General features: G+C 47.3%; 1 protein-coding gene across 1 annotated transcript in view; it reads left to right on the forward strand.

The window, feature by feature from the left end:
- The window catches only part of LOC105551137 (anoctamin-2), a 351959-nt gene that overhangs the window by 265807 nt on the left and 65721 nt on the right, over window positions 1-20431 (forward strand). The window contains exon 14 of the mRNA XM_011996294.1: window positions 5359-5554. Within this exon, the coding sequence (XP_011851684.1) occupies window positions 5359-5554 (196 nt within the window). The remainder of the gene's footprint in view (window positions 1-5358; window positions 5555-20431) is intronic.

Raw genomic sequence — 20431 nt, forward strand, 5'->3', positions numbered from 1 at the left:
CTTTGCCCACTTTTTGATGGGATTGTTTGTTTTTTTCTTGTAAATTTGTTTAAGTTCTTTGTAGATTCTGGATATTGGCACTTTGTCAGATGGGTAGATTGCAAACATTTTCTCCCATTCTGTAAGTTGCTATTCACTCCGATGTTTTCTAAAGAAAAAGGACATGGCATTACCCTAGAACAAGGTGTGGAGCATGAGATGAAGGGGTCAGGGTGGTGCTTAGAAACAAGTAATTTTCTGTGGTGAAGTTAGGGTAAGCCATAGACACCTACTGTATTTCTCATTTCATTCCTTTCTTCACCCCTGTGCTTGAACCTAGGCAGAAGATGCCAGGACCATGGGCATTAGGAAGATTTCAGGCATGCCATTCTACCAAGTCAGTTGGGAATGCTTTTCATGGGGTGATGAGAGCAAAGAAATGCCCCAGTGCTATTTCATCTGCCTCCTTGTGTTAGAGGCCAGCATGGACAAAGATGAACTTTCTCTCTCTTCACCAATCCAGTGTGTTCAGCTAAAGTTTCCTTTTTAGATGGGCCCTCCTGTTTTCTTCTTGTAAGGGAGGGGATTGTCAGAGGCACTGTCCCTCCTCTAGAGCTAGGTGCCTGAGCTTTCCTCCTGTGCCCCAGATAGTCATTTTCTTATTGATATTGGGAGTCCACCATCAGAAATCCTCCTCCACAGCCTGGATTCTCATCATAGCCCCTTCACTGATCTGCCTTATTTGCAGACTGCCCCTGATGGATCATCAGCATGCTAATTTTTAAAACCTAAACCAACTCACGTCCCTCCTGTGCTCAAAACTCTCTGATGCCTTCCCATCTCCTGAGGTGTGGAAGCCAATATCCACACACTAGAGGGCGCCCTCCTGGATGCCCACCCGTCTCCCACTCCACCTGTCCCCTTGCTCACTTCTCTTAAATCCTTCCTTTAGGTCTTTGGTAAAGGGTCACTTCCTCACCCATCTCTTTCCCAACCACCCTATTTTAAATTGCAACTGATCTCTGTACCCTCTTTGCCTTCTTTGTCTCCACAGTATTTCTCGTGCTGAAGGTACTACGTATTTTACCTATTTATTAGTTTATTGTCTATATTTTCCCACTAGAAGATCCACTCTGTGAAGGTAGTGCTTTCTGTTTCCTTTTCCTACTGGGACCTAGAACTGAGACTGGCACAAGGAGGAGCTTAAGACACATTTTATGAATGACCGAATGGGTAAATAAACTAGGTGGATGTCATAGGCAGCGTACTGTGTCGATGATGAAGTTGCTAGTGTGTGTGCACGCCTGTATTTTTATACTTGAGGTACTGTTGTGTGCCATGCTGGGGATCAGCAGAGGTTACTTGTGCCTTGTGCATTGCTACTTGCTCCTCTTCCCTTTTCCAGAAAGTTCTTCCTTCTTATTCTTTCCTCTCAGTCTTTCCCACAGGAAACTGTCCCAAAACGTTTTTCTGTGGAGTTTTCTCTGACTAATCCCCCTGCTCTCTGCTGAGAGCATACCAGAAGCTCGTGAACAGAGGCCTGTGACTCCATCCAGCTGCTACTAGGCTCATCTTTGTTGTATGTGTGCAATGATTTTCTCAACTTTGCTTCAGAATGCAAGTTCTGGAGGGCGATGAAGAGGCCTCCTCTCTTTCCTGTCTCGCTCTTGGTGTCAAGTAGGACTCTGGACTCTGTAGCCTGGCTTATGTTGCATTTTGTTTATGCCCCAGAAGTAAAGTTGTGAAGTGAAAACACCGAAAACAACAGGAACCATAATAAAATGACCGTGTGCAGGGCAGCCAGATCCCCTAGAGCTGCTGACCAGCGAATCTTTACCAAACCAGTTCTACAGGAGGCGCTGCTATGAAGTGGCTTTAAGGCACAGAATGTGGTACAAGACAAACCTCCTTTTGACCTAGTTGGAAGAGACAGATCACAAACATGGAATATACCCAGTGCAGTGGTTTGCACAATAAGCAACCAGAAAATATGTATTGAACTTAATAAACAAAATCAATCATGTGGGCTGGGCACGGTGGCTCATGCCTCTAATCCTAGCACTTTGGGAGGCCGAGGCAGGCAGATCACCTGAGGTGGAGAGTTGGAGACCAGCCTGACCAACATGGAGAAACCCCATCTCTAATAAAAATACAAAATTAGCCAGGTGTGGTGGCACATGCCTGTAATTCCAGCTACTTGGGATGCTGAGGCCGGAGAATCGCTTGAACCTGGGAGGCAGAGGTTGCAGTGAGCCAAGATCGCGCCATTGCACTCCAGCCTGGGCAACAAGAGTAAAACTCTATCTCAAACAACAACAAAAAAAGAAAAAGTAAATAAATAATGTAACCACAAGTGGTGGAAATAGCACTGGATTTAGTGCTGGAAAACCTGGGTTCTAATGTCAGGATGGGATTGTAGACTTTGGAACCATGGAGCAGGGTTCAAATCCTAAATCATCATTAAATCTCATGTATTAAAGGCATGTCTTGCATGGTAGTTAAAAGAATCAGTGCTAGTGAATATATGCATCGAATAAAGACATCTAGAAGGCACAAGTATTTCAGCTGGTATTGATGATGTTATCACCATTAACATCTCAGCTCTACCATATACCCTCCAGACCTTGGATCAATCACATTGTTGCCTCTTGGGCTTCAGTTTCCTTATGTATGAGACTAAAGACTGCACATAGATGATTCCTAAATGCTAAGATTTTAAAATTTCTGCCATGATCCAGAACAGTAGGGTTGTAGTCCACACCTTGTGGACTTCAGCAAATCGCTTCACTTTTCCATGCCTGTTTCTTCATCTGCAAAATGGTCACGTGGCTGGGTTGGTGCTCTGCAAGTTCCTGCATCTTGAAAGCTCTGTGAATCTTGGAATGCTCTGGGAAACACCAAACGAGAGGCTCAGAGCTTGATTTCTATAGTGGGATAGGAAATCAAGACCAGAGAAGGTAAACCTGCAAGGAATCAGAGAGCTGAGTGAGGTGTGCCGGGAGTGGGGCTAGGGAGGAAGGGAGGGCGGGAAAGAAGGCTTTCCTAGGTAAGTAGAACAGTGCTCCTTGAATGTGAAAAAGAATTGTGTTAAAATGCAGGTTCCAGGTTAGTAGGTCTGGGGTTGTGCTTGAGATTCTGCATTTCAATCAAGCTTCCAGATGATGCAGCTGATCCTTGGACAGTATTTTGAGTAGCAAAGAGTGTTCCTTCTCTAGTTCAGCAGCTGGGCCTCTTAGAGAATAACAGAAGCTGATCTTCTCCCCACACCTTCCTCCATGTCCCTCCCGTAAGACCCTAAACAAAGGATGTTTTTGCCATTGTTTTTTTCCCCTAGTCTATCTCCCAATCCCAACCCCCAAATACACACACACACACACACACATTCACTCACTCCTCGATACCCTCACCTCTCCAGCCTCATCAATACTTTCATCACTGGTCTTCACTGCAAAAGTGATTTTTGGGGAAAAGAATCTCACACCACATTTTCTAGGCCCTTACTGTCTGGCAGTGACAATCCCAGAGGAATGGAAAGTGAACATGTCTACATTGTTGGAGAGGGGTGATGTCATGTCCAGGTTTTCCCAGTTACACAGTAGTAGTCCCTACTTAGTCCTGGAGGCTGGCGTTTCTGCCGCTCCCCACCCCCACCCTGCAGCAGAAGAGGGGCCTCACACAGAGTGTTTTTCCCATCCAACCTCTCCTCTCCCCACACCCACACACACCCAAACACACACAGCCTTCCTCTGCCCAGAGAACGCCACCTTTCTGCCTTCCTTACCAAGGGCTTCTCTTTCACAACACGGCCCGTAAGGCAATTACTGGTAGTTTTTGAAGCCCACCAGGATAAAGAGCTGAGTCTGCCACCAGCACACCCCAGATACCCACCAGAGGTCTGAAAACATCCATACCTGGACACATCTGCAACCTATTGGCAAGCCACTGGAGTGTCATTCACACTGCTTGCAAAGCACTGCCCAAGCCAGAGGCCCCCACCTCCCCTCCCCTTTCCTCCTGTGCCTCTCCTCCCCTCCTCTCACCCCCTCCTTCCTGCCCCGCTCCGTGTGTGTGTGTGTGTGTGTGTGTGTGTGTGTGTGTGTGTGTGTGTGTGTGTGTGTAGTCCAGCACAGCTTATTTTTTCAGGGGAGCCTTCCACCTGTCGTGTTTTCTCCCCACGTTTTCTATTTAGTTCTTCATAACCAGTGCCCATTCTCTGTCCTGCAGAGGAAATAGGACCTGAACAGTTTCCTTTACAGAAAGAGTCCTAAGAAGGAAGGCTTCTTTCTTGAACAAGTCTCGACTGAAGCAGGTTAGAATTTGCTCTGAGCGGGGCATGCACCTAGCAGTTGTCTCTGTTTCTTCTGTCCCCTCTCAGAGGCTTACTCAGGGCACTTTCTTCTCATAGCATCCTTATTCTTCCTGGAAATGATCCTTCCTTGGTTGTGATGGGGACAGGAGGGGACATGGGCGCAAAAGAAGGAAGAGGGGCTGTTGGGCAGATCTAGGTCTAAGAGAGTGCCTTATTATTCTTAGGTTCTAGAGAGAAGAAATGAGGAGACCCTTAGAGGTCACGTGGCTATAACCCTCCTTTTGGAGCACAGCAGCTAGACATTTCTGAACCAAATGAGGAATCTGAGTCCTCCATTTCAACTCACCCAGTAGAGAAATCTTACAGTGATATTTTGTTCATCCTGAGGACTGAGATTCCTAAAATCTCACTCCTGATGTATTCCCTCTTTTCTCCTTTGAGCAGCCTTCTTGCCTCTACTTATCAAGCTGTAACTCATCCCTTCTCAGCTCAGGTACCTTCAGTGGCTTTCTATTTGTTCTCATGAAAACTCCATTTTAAATCCCACTGTCTCCACAGACTATTCCCTGGCCACCCAAATTTACTTACTCCCATGTACTTGGAGTTCCTTCAGCAATAATATTCTTCATTTAGCACTTAATGCATTCTTGGGCATTATTTACTATGGTTTGTTTAAAAGGAGTTCATGTTATTTCCATAGAAGATCAAAAGCTCCCTCACGAAAGAAATTGCATCATGTATGTTGAACACTCCACAGGGTCCAGCGTGTTCATCCTTATTGTGTGTGTGTGTGATAAATCATTTCCATTCTGATAAAAATTAAGACATCCTCCCCTGGAAAATGCACCTCCCCTCAGAACCCTGCCTAAAAGTTTGTTACCCAGTCAAATATTCCAGACTCATAATGTCTAGAATCCCTTGTTACCCACCAAAAGATTCTCTTGTTACCCACCAAAAGACTCCAGATTAATAATATCTGATAACAGCAAATGGTCCTGTTGGCAGAGCAAATAGTAGATGCTCAAGAATTGCCTGCTGATGTGTATTTTTCTCTGTTTTCCCCAAAACAGATTGCCCTGACGTTCTCAATCGTCTTTGGGGTGATTGTGTATCGAATAACAACAGCAGCCGCTCTGTCTCTCAATAAGGCTACACGCTCCAATGTCCGGGTGACAGTGACAGCAACAGCAGTCATCATCAACCTCGTGGTCATCCTCATCCTGGACGAGATCTATGGTGCTGTGGCCAAGTGGCTCACCAAAATTGGTACTGTGTCACCGAATCTTCTGGCTGTCCTAGGCCCTCTTTAAGTCAATGTGTGCAAGGCTTTTGGTGATAATGAACCAAAATAAAAAAAAAAAAATGGGACAGGGACAGGACGCTTTGTACAGTGAATTTTAATTAGAGGAATGGGGAAGTGCAACGTATGTGTATTTGCAGGGCTGCCAAAGGGCTTTCTCTAAAGGCGGGAATCCTTCCTGTAACATTCTTGATCAAGTCCTCTGGCCTGTGTTGATTGCCTCATGTGACAGGACACTCACTCTCCCCTAAGGATAAACCACAGGGTCTGTTCTTTTTAGCCTAACCTAGAAGCAAGGCAGACTTCCTGTTAAAAAGTGCAGAGCTTTAGCTCTCATTTTCCCAGCAGCATCTAGAAAGTTGAGGAAAGCCTCTTGATACTTGAGCCCAAGAGGGTCTTATTGGTCTTATCTATCCCCGTATTGCCAGAGGCCCCAGAAAATCCACACATTCCCCGGGCACTCAGTAGACTTCAAAGAGGCATATCAGACTTCCCAAGCTTCAAACCAGTGAGAAAAATGCAATGGCCTCAATACTCAGACGTGTCATTTGAGCTGTAAGCCGCTGTTGCCCAAGCACCACGTTTTGGCATTTGGCATTTGTGCTTATTGGATGGGGGAGGCTGACAGTCGAGACCCTGTCCCATTGTCTGTATTCTGGGTGGCCTGGATTCATCCCTTCCCTCTCTGAATGTGGGGATTTCCCTCTCTGACACTAGGGACGAGGTTTCCCAACTTCTTGTTAACCTCACAGGGAGGTTGCATTGATGGTATGGATGATGTCTTTAATTCACGGACCCTTGATAGGATAGCCACCTCCTCAGGAGCCTTCTCCTGATGACTGGAGAATTCCAGAAAGTTGCTCTGTCTGTGCCTTTCCCCTGCTTGGCCTCTACTGAAACACTACCCATGGTGAGCACTTTGCTTTGGCTCTGTGTTGCCGTCGGCCGCTTAGCATCCTCAGGGGCAGCTCTGCTGTTTCCAGGAGTGTGCGTATTTATGAGTGTTATCTGTGTTTCTTCATAAGCTGCTTGAGAAAAATAAGCAGAGAATTTTAATTCAGCACATTTAATGATAGACAGGATTCTATGGAAGCACTTTGGAAGAACATCCAACACTCCTGGGGACTCAGGAGGCTTTGGAGGGAGAGGCATTTAACTGTAGAGCTCAGAGATAAGTGAGAGTCAGGCACGCATATAGGGAGGAGGGGATGGGCAGGAGGAGAGGGAGATTCCTGGCAAAGGAAACCCAAGTGAGAAATACGGCACTGAAGGGAGTGACCGGGGGTCAGGAAAGGCATGCAGGAAAGTGGCAAATGAGCCACTTGGGTGATTGGGAGAGTCTTGGTCGAGCTGAACACCAGCGGAGGAGGAGCTGAGCTCAGCGTATGGGAGAAAGAAAGCATGAAGCATGCACAGGACGCCAGGGGAGCCCAGTGCCGGGGCTCTAGGTCCAGGGCACATCCAGGGCATGATGGAGTGGGAAACTGGGCCAACGGAGTTAACTAGCTCGTGTTTTCTTGTTTTCTTTTGCTTTTTAATGGGAAATCTAAAATGCCAGGCTGAGGACTCCGATTTTTTTCATAGATAATGGAAAAGTGTTTGCTGGAGTTCCCAGGGACATTCAGCAATAAACAGTACCATCTTCCTGGCCTGATGACTGGACCAGCTGAGAAATTAGATCAAGGCAAGAGTAGACAAAGCCAAAATATCAGCCGTAAAACTGAGAAAGGCTACATGGGAGGCAGTAGCTTAGGAGAAGAGCCAAAAAGACATTCTCTCTCCATGGCAGGCAGTGGTGGATGGGCCAGCCCTGTGAACTTAGAACTTGGAGGGACATAGAAGAACACCTGCTTCCTGCAGGCCCTTAGCTCCCCCTCCAAGTAAGGGCAGAAAAAGAGGCTAGGCAAGGAATGCCAGCGTCCTCTTCCAGACTCAACAATAAGATAAGCTACTCCTCCTTCTCTCACTCAAGAGGAGAGATGGTTAAGCTGGGGGAAGACAAGCTGAGACATTACAACTAATCACATTCCCACCGCATGGAGGAAACATCAGGAGTAGAAATAAATGTCCTCTACTCACTCCATGTGGTCCTGATCTAGCACCACTGAGGATTTTTTTAAGAGCGTGGCATGACGGGAGCTGTCTGCAAAATTATTTAGCAGGGAAATAGGATGTGACAGAATAGGGAGAGGTAGGAGAGCCAGTTGAAAGGACATTGCTGAGTGTATGGGCAGGAAGTAGGAAAAAGAGGGACAGGAAGTCAGTGGTGATGTCGACCTTTCTTCTTGCTGTTCATTTGTGTTACATTATCTCTCTTTTCTTGCATTGCTCTAGATAGTGATAAAGATGAAAGAGAAATTGAGTGGGCAACAATAGAAAACTCATTAATAAGTATTTAGTGAGTACTTCCCATGTGCGAGGCGGGGCCTTAACTCTTCTGTTTAAAGCCACAAATAAAATGGGCTGTAACACAGCTTTCACATCATGAAGCTAGTTCACTGTTTCTACCGACACACCCTCCTTGGCCAGACCAAAGCGGCTACCCTGGGCTGTTAAATCAATGTCCAGGACTCCGTAAGAAAGTCTGTGCCCTGGAAAGGAGATAAAATCCTAACAAGTACATTTTGTTCTCTCTGAGAGTGATACTCATAAAGCATTTTTAAACTTAAAATAAAATTTGTAACTCCATTTCATCTTCACAAAAACTGCATGGCCAGGAAGGGAAGTATTATACCCTCACTTTCCTAAGGTTCAGACTCAGATTCTACCTCTAAAATGTGAATCTCTTTTGTGTGACTTTGATGTCAGTTTCTCACCATCTGTACTGAAGTGGTGTGTTGGGTCTCCATCAGGAACCCCAGTGAGCCTTGTTCTGGGGCGTTGCTCTTGTCTACCTTAGACTGGGTACCCCAGAGGGCTCAGAGAGGGACCGCTGAATTTGAGAATCCAGTAGAAAGAAGCTTTGAACTCTACACCTGGCTCCTTCTCCTCCCACCCCTCAACTGTGTGGCAGTGGGTATTGGGGAACTTTTTTGGACAAAGGTTTGCTGATCCTTCCTTCATCATATTTCTCCTGTCCTCTGGTCATCGTGTGTCTGGATGGTTTTCACAGCCTAACGTCTATGCCGTTGTCCTCAGCCTCTTTCAATGGGCTTATAGCTTGGAAATCCCCATCCAGCCAACCTTTCCTGAACAGTGGGTTTGGGGACATTGCTCCCAGTCAGCACCCTCAGACAGCTTCCCTTGGCCCTAGAGCAGCTATAGTTAGCATTTCAAGCTCTCAGCTACTTTCTTCCCACTGTGGTCCTCCACCCCAGCTGACCCACTCAGCTCACGGTCACCCTAGCCTCCCTGTGTGGCCCCAGCCCAGCCTTGGAAAGGTGTTTCAAGGTGGTAACTTTATAGCTGAGACCTGGATCGCAGGAGGGAGCCACCCACAAAAGGATGTGGAAGGAGAACTCTTAGGAAGATGGAACAGTAAAGGCAAAGCCTGCAGGTCAAGGCTAAGCTTGGAGCGTCTTATCCACACTACTCATTGGATGCTGATCAGGTACTATCTGATCTTATTACTTTTCACATATATGTGTCTTCCCAGTGTTAGAATAGACTAGGCTCTGCTGGGGTAATAAATTCATCTTGAATCTTGGTTGCATCTGTAAAGTCATCTGTGTTCTTGCTCAGCCCACATATCTAGTGTGATCAGGCAGGGGTCTCTGCTGCACACAGTTGCTCAGGGACCTAGACTGATGGCGGCTGCTGTGGACACCATGTCAAGAAAAGACAGCTGGAGTATTGACTGGGGCTGTTAAATGCTTCAGCCTCCAAGCATCATCGTTCATCCCGTTTGCTCACAGCTCACTGGCTAGAATCAGCCTAATTATGAAGAACTTGGAAAATGTGTGAAAGGACATGGCCATTCTGTAAGCAGGAAAGGTCTCTGCTACTTGCTCCCAACCAGGCTGCAAGGCTCTTGAGAACAGTGACCCTGTCTTTCATTTATTTTTATTTCCTGCACAGTGCCTGGCCCATGGCAGATCTTAGCACATTTTTGTCATTGCAGTCATTGGTGAACTACGTCTCTCTCTTCATTCATGCATGCAAAAAGACGTTTTTCAAGGAATGCCCGTAGGCTAGGTATCTTTTAAGCCACAATAGAGGCTACAGTGAACATTTATGTATTCCTTATTTCACCTGTCTTCCTACAGAAGGATGTGTGATCTTATTGAGATGAATAAGGCCAGTGCAAAGTTGACACAATGGGATAGTGACTGAAAGAGGCACCAAGGGTATCGGGAGACTTAAAGTTTCCTTAAAGGCAAAGAATACCCACACTAACAGAGATGGTCCCACAGAGTAGGTCCCAGCAATATCCCCACAGGCAGAGATACGGTTACAGGGTTCCCTCAGGCTCCATGCGGACATAAAGCTATGGATAATGCCACCTAATGGAATGAGAAGTCTGCCAGGCTTAAGACTTCCTTTGCCATTCTCACGCTGGGTTTAACACCCGCTTGGCTTCCTGCCCCAGATGTGTTGATAGTTGAGGAGGCTGTGAGTATGCGCTTTGCTCACCAGGTGCAAACAGCTGGTGTCAGTAACCCCAATAAGTACCCAAGTGTTTCCCACAGGGCTGAGTAATGGAAGACCAGTTTCCTGGGAGCATCCTTCAAGAGGCTGAGGTGTCAGGCCTATCTGAGGTCCATTCTTGCTACAAATATATATCACAGAAGGCAAGATTTGTTAATTTCCTTGAGAATGATATCTACCACTAGCAGCAGTGGCAGATAAACACAGTGATTGTCCCCCTGGCTGCCATAACAATAGTCAGGAGCTTAGATGCAAGGCATGCTGGAATCTGGAGGCAACACAGCACTGGTGAAGCAGGACTCAGCTGAACCCCAGGGTGGTGGGAAGGGGGCTTTCTGGGGAAATGCATGAAGCTCTGGACCTGTGTCTGAGAGGAAGCCCGGCTGGCCAAGGCACAGTGTACAGAGTGTGTGGCCAGCTTTAGCAAGCATCAGTTTTGGATTTTGAGTGCTGCGGGGGTAGGATTCCAGTGGACGGGTGGGACAAGGTCTCTTAGTCCCCAGTGATCCGTTCACTCCAGGAGGGGATACAGGTGGTGGCTGTAGAGAAAGGGTCCAGGTCCTGGGGGAGGAAGCAGGCAAAATCTGAGCAGGTCACTGGGCCTCTGGACGTACAGGAAACAGGACAGGCTGCAGCATGTTAGGAGGATAGGGTGGGAGGCAAGAAGGCAGTGGAGCTGACTGGTGCAAGGTGTGCTTCCTCCTCGGGTCAGGATGCAGGGGTGTATTGTGCCTTTGAGCCATACAAATCTGGGAGAAGGAAAACTATAGGATCTTAGCGTAACAATGCAGGCAGTGGTCAGGTTTGGCCTGGACAGGGGGCCTGTCTATACTCTAGCTTTGGAGAATTCTTCCAATAGGAGGCAGGATGGAGGAGGCACGGCTGATGGCAGGCTTCTAGGCTGAATACTCAAAATGCTTTTGGCTTTCTGCCTGCTTTCCTCCTTATCTTTTCTTTCGAAACTCTGTGCAGAGTGCTGGCTGGTGCACTTCATCCCCTCCTTGCCATCCAGTCTCTCCAAGTCCCAGGGTTGGGCTCATTGTAGGTGCTTGAAAAAAGGAGTATTAGTCAAGTCAAGGTTTTTATGAAAATGGCTGTGCTTGGGAGCTGCTTGGACATTGCTGATAGCCCACTCCTGACTGTCACTGCCCCAGATGCTCCTGAAGTGGGGCCAGGGACGGGAGTGAAAGGAGGGATGGGGAAAGGCCCTGAGTTCCATTGAATGCCCACCTCATGCCAACACTGGTTTGCGTACTTTGCCCCACATTATGACAGTAACACTGGGAATGAGTCATTTCTTTCATTTTACTTATGAGAAGGCCGAAGAGGTTTAGAAACTTGACCAAAGCATACAGTTAGTAATGTGCATGAGTGTGTGTTGATGCACACCCTGCTTACCCTATATCTCATACACATGCACACTTGCCCACACACATGCACGCACGTGCACACGCGCACACACACACACACACACACACACACACACACACACTGCTTACCCCGAACCAAACATTGTTCTAAGCACTTTCCATATATCTGTATGTTTAATCCTTCAAACAGACCCAGTCGGGTAGGTAATCTTAACACTCCCATTTAGAGACAGGAAGACTGAAGACACAGCAGAAAATGACAGGCCCAAGGTCATGGCACTGATAAGTGGTGAGTCTGGCCTCATTGTCCTTGCTAAAACCGTGACACTCTACTGCCTTTTAATATGTAGCTGTCCTTGTTCCCCAGAAAAGTTTAAATTTATTGGGAGAGCAAAAGGAAACACCACAAAGGCTCCAGAAGATTTAAAATGCAGTGCACTCACATATGTGAATGACAAGAGGTAGAGTGTTTCTGGGGATGGGGACAACCACGTGGGTCAGATGCCCCAGGCGGGGAAGACGGCAGGGAGGCAAGCTGTGAGTACAGCCATCTGTCTCACATGCACAGGGAGAGCGGAGCTCCCCAGGCTTTGGGGTCCTGCGTGCTTATAAGTTTTAAACAAGAAAGAAATTTTTTAAAAATTTGAAAGGCCACCAGGAATCTCTCTCTCTTTTTTCAAAAATAGACAGGATCTCGCTCTGTTGCCCAGACTGGGGTGCAGTGGCATGATCATAGCTCACAACAGCCTTGAACTCCTGGGCTCAAGGGATCCTCCCACCTCAGCCTCCTGAGTAGCTGGGACTCCTGGTATGTGCCACGGCATCTGGCTAAAATTTTTTTAAAGAAGGGGATCTCATTTTGTTTCCCAGGCTGGTCTTGAACTCCTAGGCTCAAGTGATTCTCCTGCCTCAGTCTCCCAAAATGCCGGGACTACTGGTATGCGTCAGCGTGCCTGGCCCCCCCCGGGAAGTTTTGAGTCTAAACTTTTCCTCCAGTTCTAAGCTACTCTAGCAAAAGGCAATATATTCTTACTGAGGAGAGAAGAGCAGGAGGAAAGGAACAGGATGGGGGAAAAGTCGGTATCACAGATACAAATGACTGCCGGGGCACCAAACATTCTTTAAAGAAGCATATTTGGGGTATATGTGAATCTAATTTTCTAAATGTGGATAGTTTGTTTTTGGAGCATGGGGTGAAAGTGTTGGCTTTATTGGATGCAGTGCTCTGAGATGGGGAGTCTGCTTTCTGCATTGGAGCCTGATCAGGGACAGAGTCCAGCAGGGGATATGGGTGGGCCTGGTCAGCGTGGGCTGGAGAGGGGAATGGGACCTATGCCTTTCTAGGGGGGACACCACAGTGCTGGTCATTTGCAATCTGGCCTGAAAGTTGGGTCTGCTGGCTTGTATTCTCTTCCTGCTTTGCACCGGGATCCTGGTTCTCTGGGGCTCCTTGCTCTCTGGGTGGCCTCAGCCTGTAGGGGAGAAAGAACCTCCCAGGGTGTGACCAGGGGGATTCTATGCTTGTCGGAGGGCCCCTCCATGATGTTGGCTTAAATTATTCTAAATGTTGCTTGGGAAAGAGAGAGGATGGCAGGAGGCTGTGACTACTAATAAAACGATGTGAGTACGGTTATAGCCCAAGTATGTGGAGCACCCCTACCAGTTATATAAGACTACGGTCATTAATCCCACTGTTTAGAACACTTAGTATAACTGGTAATAATTCCTTCCCAAACATGAGCTGTGACCATGAACACGTCTCTCATTTCCCTACTAAGTCCTTGGAGCACTCATCTCTTCTGTTAGCAAGAAGTACAATATCTTCCTCTTCCTCTCCCTCTCTTTGGATTTTCTAGGAGCCCAGGGACTAAAGCATCCAGAAGAGAAGGAAGAGCTGTGGTCTTCCTCTTTCATTTGTACCTTTTCTCCCCAGATCCCCTCTCCACCTCACTGGGGAACTGGAGTGTTCTCTCTCTCTCTCTCTCTCTCTCTCTCGCCGCAGGAGTATCTCAGGTACATCCTCCAGATCCCCAGTTCAGATGCTCTCAGCTCCCTCAGGCTATGAGCTGGCTGCCTTGTCATCCAGCTGGCTGACTTCTCCTAGGGTGATTTCCACCCTACCCATGGCACTACCAAGGCAACAGCATCACACCAGGTACCCAGATAGTCCCTCCACCTGCCCCCGATTCCCAAATGAAGGGCAACCCAGATGGTTGTGCTGTCAGCAAACATTGCTGTTTGCAAAGGCGTGACCTGCCTTAGGGAGAGGTAAGGGGAAGAACAAGCACTTTTGCTTGGGCATCCTCGTGTTCTGTTTTGCTGCCATCGTTATGCATTTGCCAGCTGGGCTGTCGAAGACGCCAGTCAGGAGGAGCTGCATTTCCAAGACTCAGCCTGCAGCTGGCGTCCTCTCCTGGCCGTGCTGTTTCCATATGATTAGGATGGAGCTCTGGGGACTTTCAGTCCTGAGCTGGCCTCCTGGGATGAAGCTGGGCTTTCATACTAATTGTTTTCCAAGGCAGTTTACAGCTGGGTCATTTGCACTCATATTTTTTCATGACACAATGCAGCAGAGGATTAACACTTAAAAGAAAAGGGCTGATGGTGGGAATGGCTCTGCACAGAAATTCCCTCTGATTGTCCTTTCTGGCCGGAAGTGGAGTCTGCCCTCTCTGTTGGGATCCTGCTCCACAGGTCGGAAGCAGGTAAAACTTCCAAATGGCCTCTAATCAACCTGGGGTGCTTCCCGGGGGAGGTGCTATGTTAGGGGCACATGAATAATAGAGAGCGTTGCCTGTCTACCTCCTCACCCTCTCTCCATTAGATTCCCCTCCTTCATATCCCCATAGCCATGGAATCTAAAAGTACTTTATTTGGAGTTGTTCAAAGTGCAAGGGTGGACCATTTTTTCATGGGGTTCAAATTCAGACTCCTCCAGAAGTCTGTCTTACAAGGAATCCTGCCTAGTGGCCTGAGATGCAGACAGCCCTTCCTGACCTTCAGGCGTCACCCCATCCCACCTGGCCTCTGGGAACATTTGCTTCTTTTCTTCATTTCTTTCCTTCTTTTCTTTTCTTTTTTCTTCTTTTCTTTTCTTTTTTTTTTTTGAAACAGAGCCTTGCTGTCATCCAGGCTGGAGTGCGGTGGCATGATCTCAGCTCACTGCAACCTCTGCATCCTGAGTTCAAGCGATTTTCGTGCTTCAGCCTCCCAAGTAACTGGGACTATAGATGTGCACCACCACGCCCAGCTAATTTTTTTATTTTTCATAGAGATGGAGCTTTGCCATATTTGCCAGGCTGGTCTCAAACTCCTGGCCTCAAGTGATCTGCCCTCCTCAGCCTCCCAAAGTGCTGGGATTACAGGCATGAGCCACTGCACCTGCCCGCTTGCCCCATTTCTTCAACCATGTAGTCTCTGTCACAGGCAGGTGAGGCTGTCTGTGTTGGCTTGTGAAAGGGATCCAAAAGCTAAAGTGGAGCTCCAGGCTGTGGCATCCCTCCTTGCCTCAAACCTTCATTTGTTCCCTCACTGGGAGGTGCTCTCCTGAGACCCCTTTCCCAGAAGGCTCGGCCAAGCACACACTGTGACTCAGAGCTGCTCCAAGCTGGGGCGCCAAGCTGATTTTGTGGCCTGTCACATGGATTTGGATCGTTTATTGGAAATGCTCCTTATTTATGGTGGCTCATGGCCCTAAAGCACAGGCACAGGCTGTTTTTTAGAAATAAAACTCATGAATAATAGCCAGGCCTATGACTTATCAGTATGGAGGAATGGAATCACTCATTTCCAGTTGGAGGAAAGGCCTCTGAAATGACTAGATCCTCTTTGCAGGGAACTTGGAGGAAATTCCTGTAGGGACTGGGAGATCTGAGGACACACAGTTCAAAGGGGATGATAAAATAAAATTAAAGACATGTGCCACTCCACATCTCATCCCGATCACCTTCTAGATATGTTTTCCAAATTTTCAGACCCTCAGATCTGATTGCTTATTTTTTTAGGTGACATGGGCTTAAGTTTTCTTGCCCCAAAAATATTTAAAAGAGATGAGATGTGGTTGAGTTATTGTTAAATTGGACGCCTCAGGCACACTGGACAGAGGCTCAAATTCCTATTGAAAAAAGGAAAAAAAAAAAAAAAACAACATCCTATTGAAAAGTTCTCCCTTTCTTCCTTCCCATTTCTTTCATCCCTCCTCCCTCTTCCTCCTCCTTTTTCCCCCTTCCCTTCTCTTTCTTCTTCCTCTTCTTCTCTGCCTTCCACGGTGTCTGCCTGTTTCCCTAATCTCTGTCATTTGTTACCCAGATCAGTTGCTGCTCCTTCCCCATGCTCATCTTGAAGCAGAACCCAGTCCTTCAGCAGTCCCCCAAGAGCAAATGATTTCAAGGAATCATTATTGAAAATTCCGTGGAGAGGCACACAAAGAGGTCACGCTGCAAGCCTCACAGTGGCACTTAATGAAAACTCCCAGTGGGCCCTCCCCACACCTGTCAGTCCATTTCCTCTATGCCCTTCCCCTCCCATCGCACTGGCCCTCACCCTGCTGGGTCCTGCCTCCAACTCCAGCACCCCCGTTTCTTACGTTAGGTTGGCGAGTTTGAGTCTTCTGGCTGTTCCTGTCGTATGGTTACACCTGTCATCTGCTCAGAAAAAAATCCCTCCTTAGAATTTGTCCTCCTTGGAATATGACAGGGAATTTTTAATATGGGGCAAATTTTTTTTTCATTCTTCCAAACACTTTTTTCCTATCATTCATTCACTCATTTATTCATTCAATGCGTGTTCATCGTAGAGCACATCTGGCAATAGCTGGGGTCTGCCCGGAAGATGTCTCTCTGGGACCTTGCTCACGGAGAAAAGCCCTCCAAACTATGCGGGGGTGGGGCAAGAGTAGGGGTGCGGTGAACGCGAGGGTTCAGAGCCATATGAGGCTGCGGAGTGATGAGATCTCGAAACCAAAAGTGATCTGTCAATGGCAGACACTTCCACTGGGCCTCAGAATTGTCTCCTGTAGTTAAGGGGAATGAGAATCAGGCCAAAGATGGGGATGTGGCATGTTCAGGCAGGTGAGGACCTGATATGCACAAATCGGGCAGGGAGGACCTGGCCTCTTGATGGCAGGGAGGGGAAAGGCCTAAGAAGCTAAAGATCTTATGGGGCGTTTGCTAACATGCATAACTAAAGAAGAAATGACAGAAGCAGCAGTGCTAGCTGGAAACGGTGAGCACAAATCATTATCCAGATGATTATTTGGTGAAGCAGTGCAGGATCACCCAGATCTTTTATCTCAGGGGGCCATACCCACCCAGGCGGGACCAAAAGGAGAAAACTACAAAACTTTCCACCAGCAGGGGAATATCACAGAAGGCTTTTCCAACTCCTGTAGAATTCCAGTTCAGCTCCTGTAGAATTCCAATTCAACTCCTGTAGAATTCTAATTCAACTCCTGTAGAATTCCAGTTCAACTCCTGTAGAATTCCAGTTCAACTCCTGTAGAATTCCAGTTCAACTCCTGTAGAATTCCAGTTCAACTCCTGCTATAGAATTCCAATTCAACTCCTGTAGAATTCCAATTCAACTCCTGTAGAATTCCAGTTCAACTCCTGTAGAATTCCAGTTCAACTCCTGTAGAATTCCAGTTCAACTCCTGTAGAATTTTCAACTCCTGCTATAGAATTCCAATTCAACTCCTGTAGAATTCCAATACAACTCCTGTAGAATTCCAATTTAACCCCTATAGAATTCCAATTCAACCCCTGTAGAATTAACACTGCTGTCTCCAGAGTCCCTAGCGGCCAATGCTCTTTGCAAATTAGCACCAAAGGATTGCTTAGCTTTCCCACTCTCATGTCCCTCCCCAGGGTCATGGATCCTGAAGTCTCACCCCTGCCTGTCTCTTTAATAGGTCTCTGATCAGGCTCGGACCATGACAGGTGCTATTGGTCCCCTGGCTCTGCTGCCATTCTCCACTGATACTGTTTTACTACTGTGTCTAACAGCTTAGAAATTTCCTCTCTGAATTACTGCAGGTCTTTCTTAGAACTCCAAAATGTTGTTTAACTTGCTCAGTTTTGGAGGATGTGTTGTTTGGATGATGTTGGAATCAGTTCCCAGTGATTTATACTAGACAGTATTAGAGTGTCACACTCAAACACTGTTTCTCTCAAACACACTTCTCCTCACCTACAACTGATCACTGGGTCAACAGCACATAGGCCTTAGACTTTGGCTCTAGCCACCCTCAGTGACCTCTGGGTCTGCTCAGAAACACTATCCATACTTTCCGAGGGCTTGAGTTGGGGCAAGTCTTTCTCTTCATTTAGGAAAGTTACAAGTGGTACCTCAGGACCTGTCTGTCCCAGTTTCCCTCGCCAGCTGCGGTAATCAGTTTCAGCACATCTAAATGTTGGAGCATATTCAGGAGAAGTGTTGTAAACCTCCAACATTTAGTTCTTGCTCCTATTGTAGTTAAGCCAGGTGTTTGGAGGACAGCCTTCCACATGGTGATTCAGGAATCTGGGCTTCCTCTTTCCAGTGGTACTATTGACATTTCCCCTAGGAGATGAGGAAAGAGAGATAGAGAGAGCAGAGGACCTCACAGGAAACACTGAGGCCCAGGCTTGGAAACAGCATATGCCACCTCCACTCATCTCTCTCTGGCCACAGCTCCTTCATATTACCCCCATCTAGCTGTGTATCTAGGAGGAGGGAATGCATGTGATGAGCCCCTGGCCAATCTCTCCCTCCCCATCTCATCCAGGAGGCTGGGGAGGCCTCACACAAGTAAGACTCTTGGGGGGTCTGCTCTTGTACTCCAGGGTTATTCTTCCTGCAACAACGCTTGCTATTGATGAATTTTTAATATTAAAATCTGTATGTGTCTACTTATATTTTTGTTAAATCTTCTACAACATTTTTACCAAATACAGTATTTCCTAAACAATGCATTATGCAGTTGAAGATGCTCAGCTAAGTAATCCTATTCACTACAGTTCTCAGTCCCATTGAGTGTTCTCTGGCAGCTTAGTCCCCACACAAAGACCCCGACATTGGTGGTCTTCAAGCCTTGGACACATTAGAGGCTCTTCAAGACTCAGGGGAGGCCTACGTGCTTCAGTCTTCCTCTAAAGGGCCATCTTTACACATGCAGTTGTGCAGTGTGAGAGGGTCGTTGGTAATGCACCAGCAAAAGCAGTCATCGCTGGAGTGGCACAGCATCTCCTAATACTCAAGACAGTGTTGTAGGATTGGCAGTGAATGAAGGGCTCACTGTGCTGTGTGGGAAACTGGAACATGGCAATGCAGCCTTTCCCTAAGACTATTTCTGCCCTGAGATGGGAGATGATACTCTGCTGCTGACAGGTCAATCTGGGAGAGACTTGGCAGTGAGCAAAAGCCTCTCCAGAGACCTTGCTCAGTGAAGCTCCTTGAAGGAAGGGGGAAGCCTTTATTCATTTTGGCCTGGCACCTGACACACAGCTGGTGCTTGATGAATGTGACCTGCAAAGGACAAATATTTCTTAGGCGCATCAGGTTGGACTGGGAGTGGAAGGTGGGGAGGTGAAAGAGAGTGTGTGATGAAAACAACAATGGGTCAAACATTCTGATTGCAAAAAGTGTTGTTAACAACTATTTTTTTGAGGCAGGCAGATCTGGGTTCACATCTTACATCTGTCACTTACCTGCTATGTGATCTTGAGCAAGGCTGTAACCTCTCTGGGCCTCAATTCCCTTTACCTACAGAAGTGACACATAATACCTACCTCACCCAGGGAGGTGAGGGTTAAGTGAGGTAATGACAGTGCACACCTATGTATGGTGCCTTCTGTCATACACAGAGGATGGGAACAGATGCTTTTTTGCAGCACCCACCTCCAGCTGGCCCACCCTGGAGGTGACCTTCAGATGGTTCCTCTGTACCAATGACTTCCTGCCACTCTCTGTCTATGAGCGTTCTCTGATTGTGGGAGCAGGTTCACCCGTGCATAGAACAAGCTGGAAGAGCCAGGGAGTTAGCCCCAAAGGTGATCTTCAGCCAGGGAGGGGCTCCTGTTTGATCTCCCGTTTCAGTGTGCAAATTTGGAGGTGTGCTTCACAGTTTCTTAGGAGGTCTCCAGTGGGGCTGAACCCCAGTTGATGCAGCATTAACCTGTTCATGAGGACATTTATCTTAGGTTTCCACTCTCCTCATTCTCACCATCCCACTCCTTTACAAAGCTTTCTGGGAGCCCCTCTCAAATAAACTACTTCCTCCTAAATCCTTGCCTTAGGAAGACTCCAGACACATGGACTGGAGGAATCAATGATAATGACTGTTGTCAGTTTTCAAAGGGCGCAGGTATGGGTAGTTAACACAGGGACATATAAAGCATAACAGAAGAAAACAAGATTACTAACTACCCGCTGAAGGCATCTAGTAATGCTTCCAGAAAGAAAGCGTGGCACTGTGTGATTTGAAGAGTGTGGTACGGTGTAATCTTGAGGTTGTGATGCAGTGTTATGTGGAGAGTGTGGTACGACGTAATCTGGAGAGGGTGGTACACAGTGATCTGGAGAGTTTGGTATGGTGTGAATTGGAGTGTGTGGTGCGTTGTGATCTTGAGGGTGTGGTACAGTGTGATCTGGAGAGAGTGGTACGGTGTAATCTGGAGAAGATAGTACACTGATCTTGAGGGTGTGGTACGGTGTGATCTTGAGGGTGTGGTACAGCGTAGTCTGGAGAAGGTGGTACACTGTGATCTGGAGAGTGTGGCACCGTGCGATTTGGAGAGCTTGGTATAGTACGAATTGGAGAGTTTGGTATGGTATGAATTGGGGAGTTTGGTATGGTGTGAATTGGAGAGTGTGGTACTGTGTGGTCTGGAGGATGTGGTACTGTGTGAT

This window comes from Mandrillus leucophaeus, unplaced genomic scaffold (assembly GCF_000951045.1).
Source record: "Mandrillus leucophaeus isolate KB7577 unplaced genomic scaffold, Mleu.le_1.0 Scaffold508, whole genome shotgun sequence".
NCBI lineage: Eukaryota > Metazoa > Chordata > Mammalia > Primates > Cercopithecidae > Mandrillus > Mandrillus leucophaeus.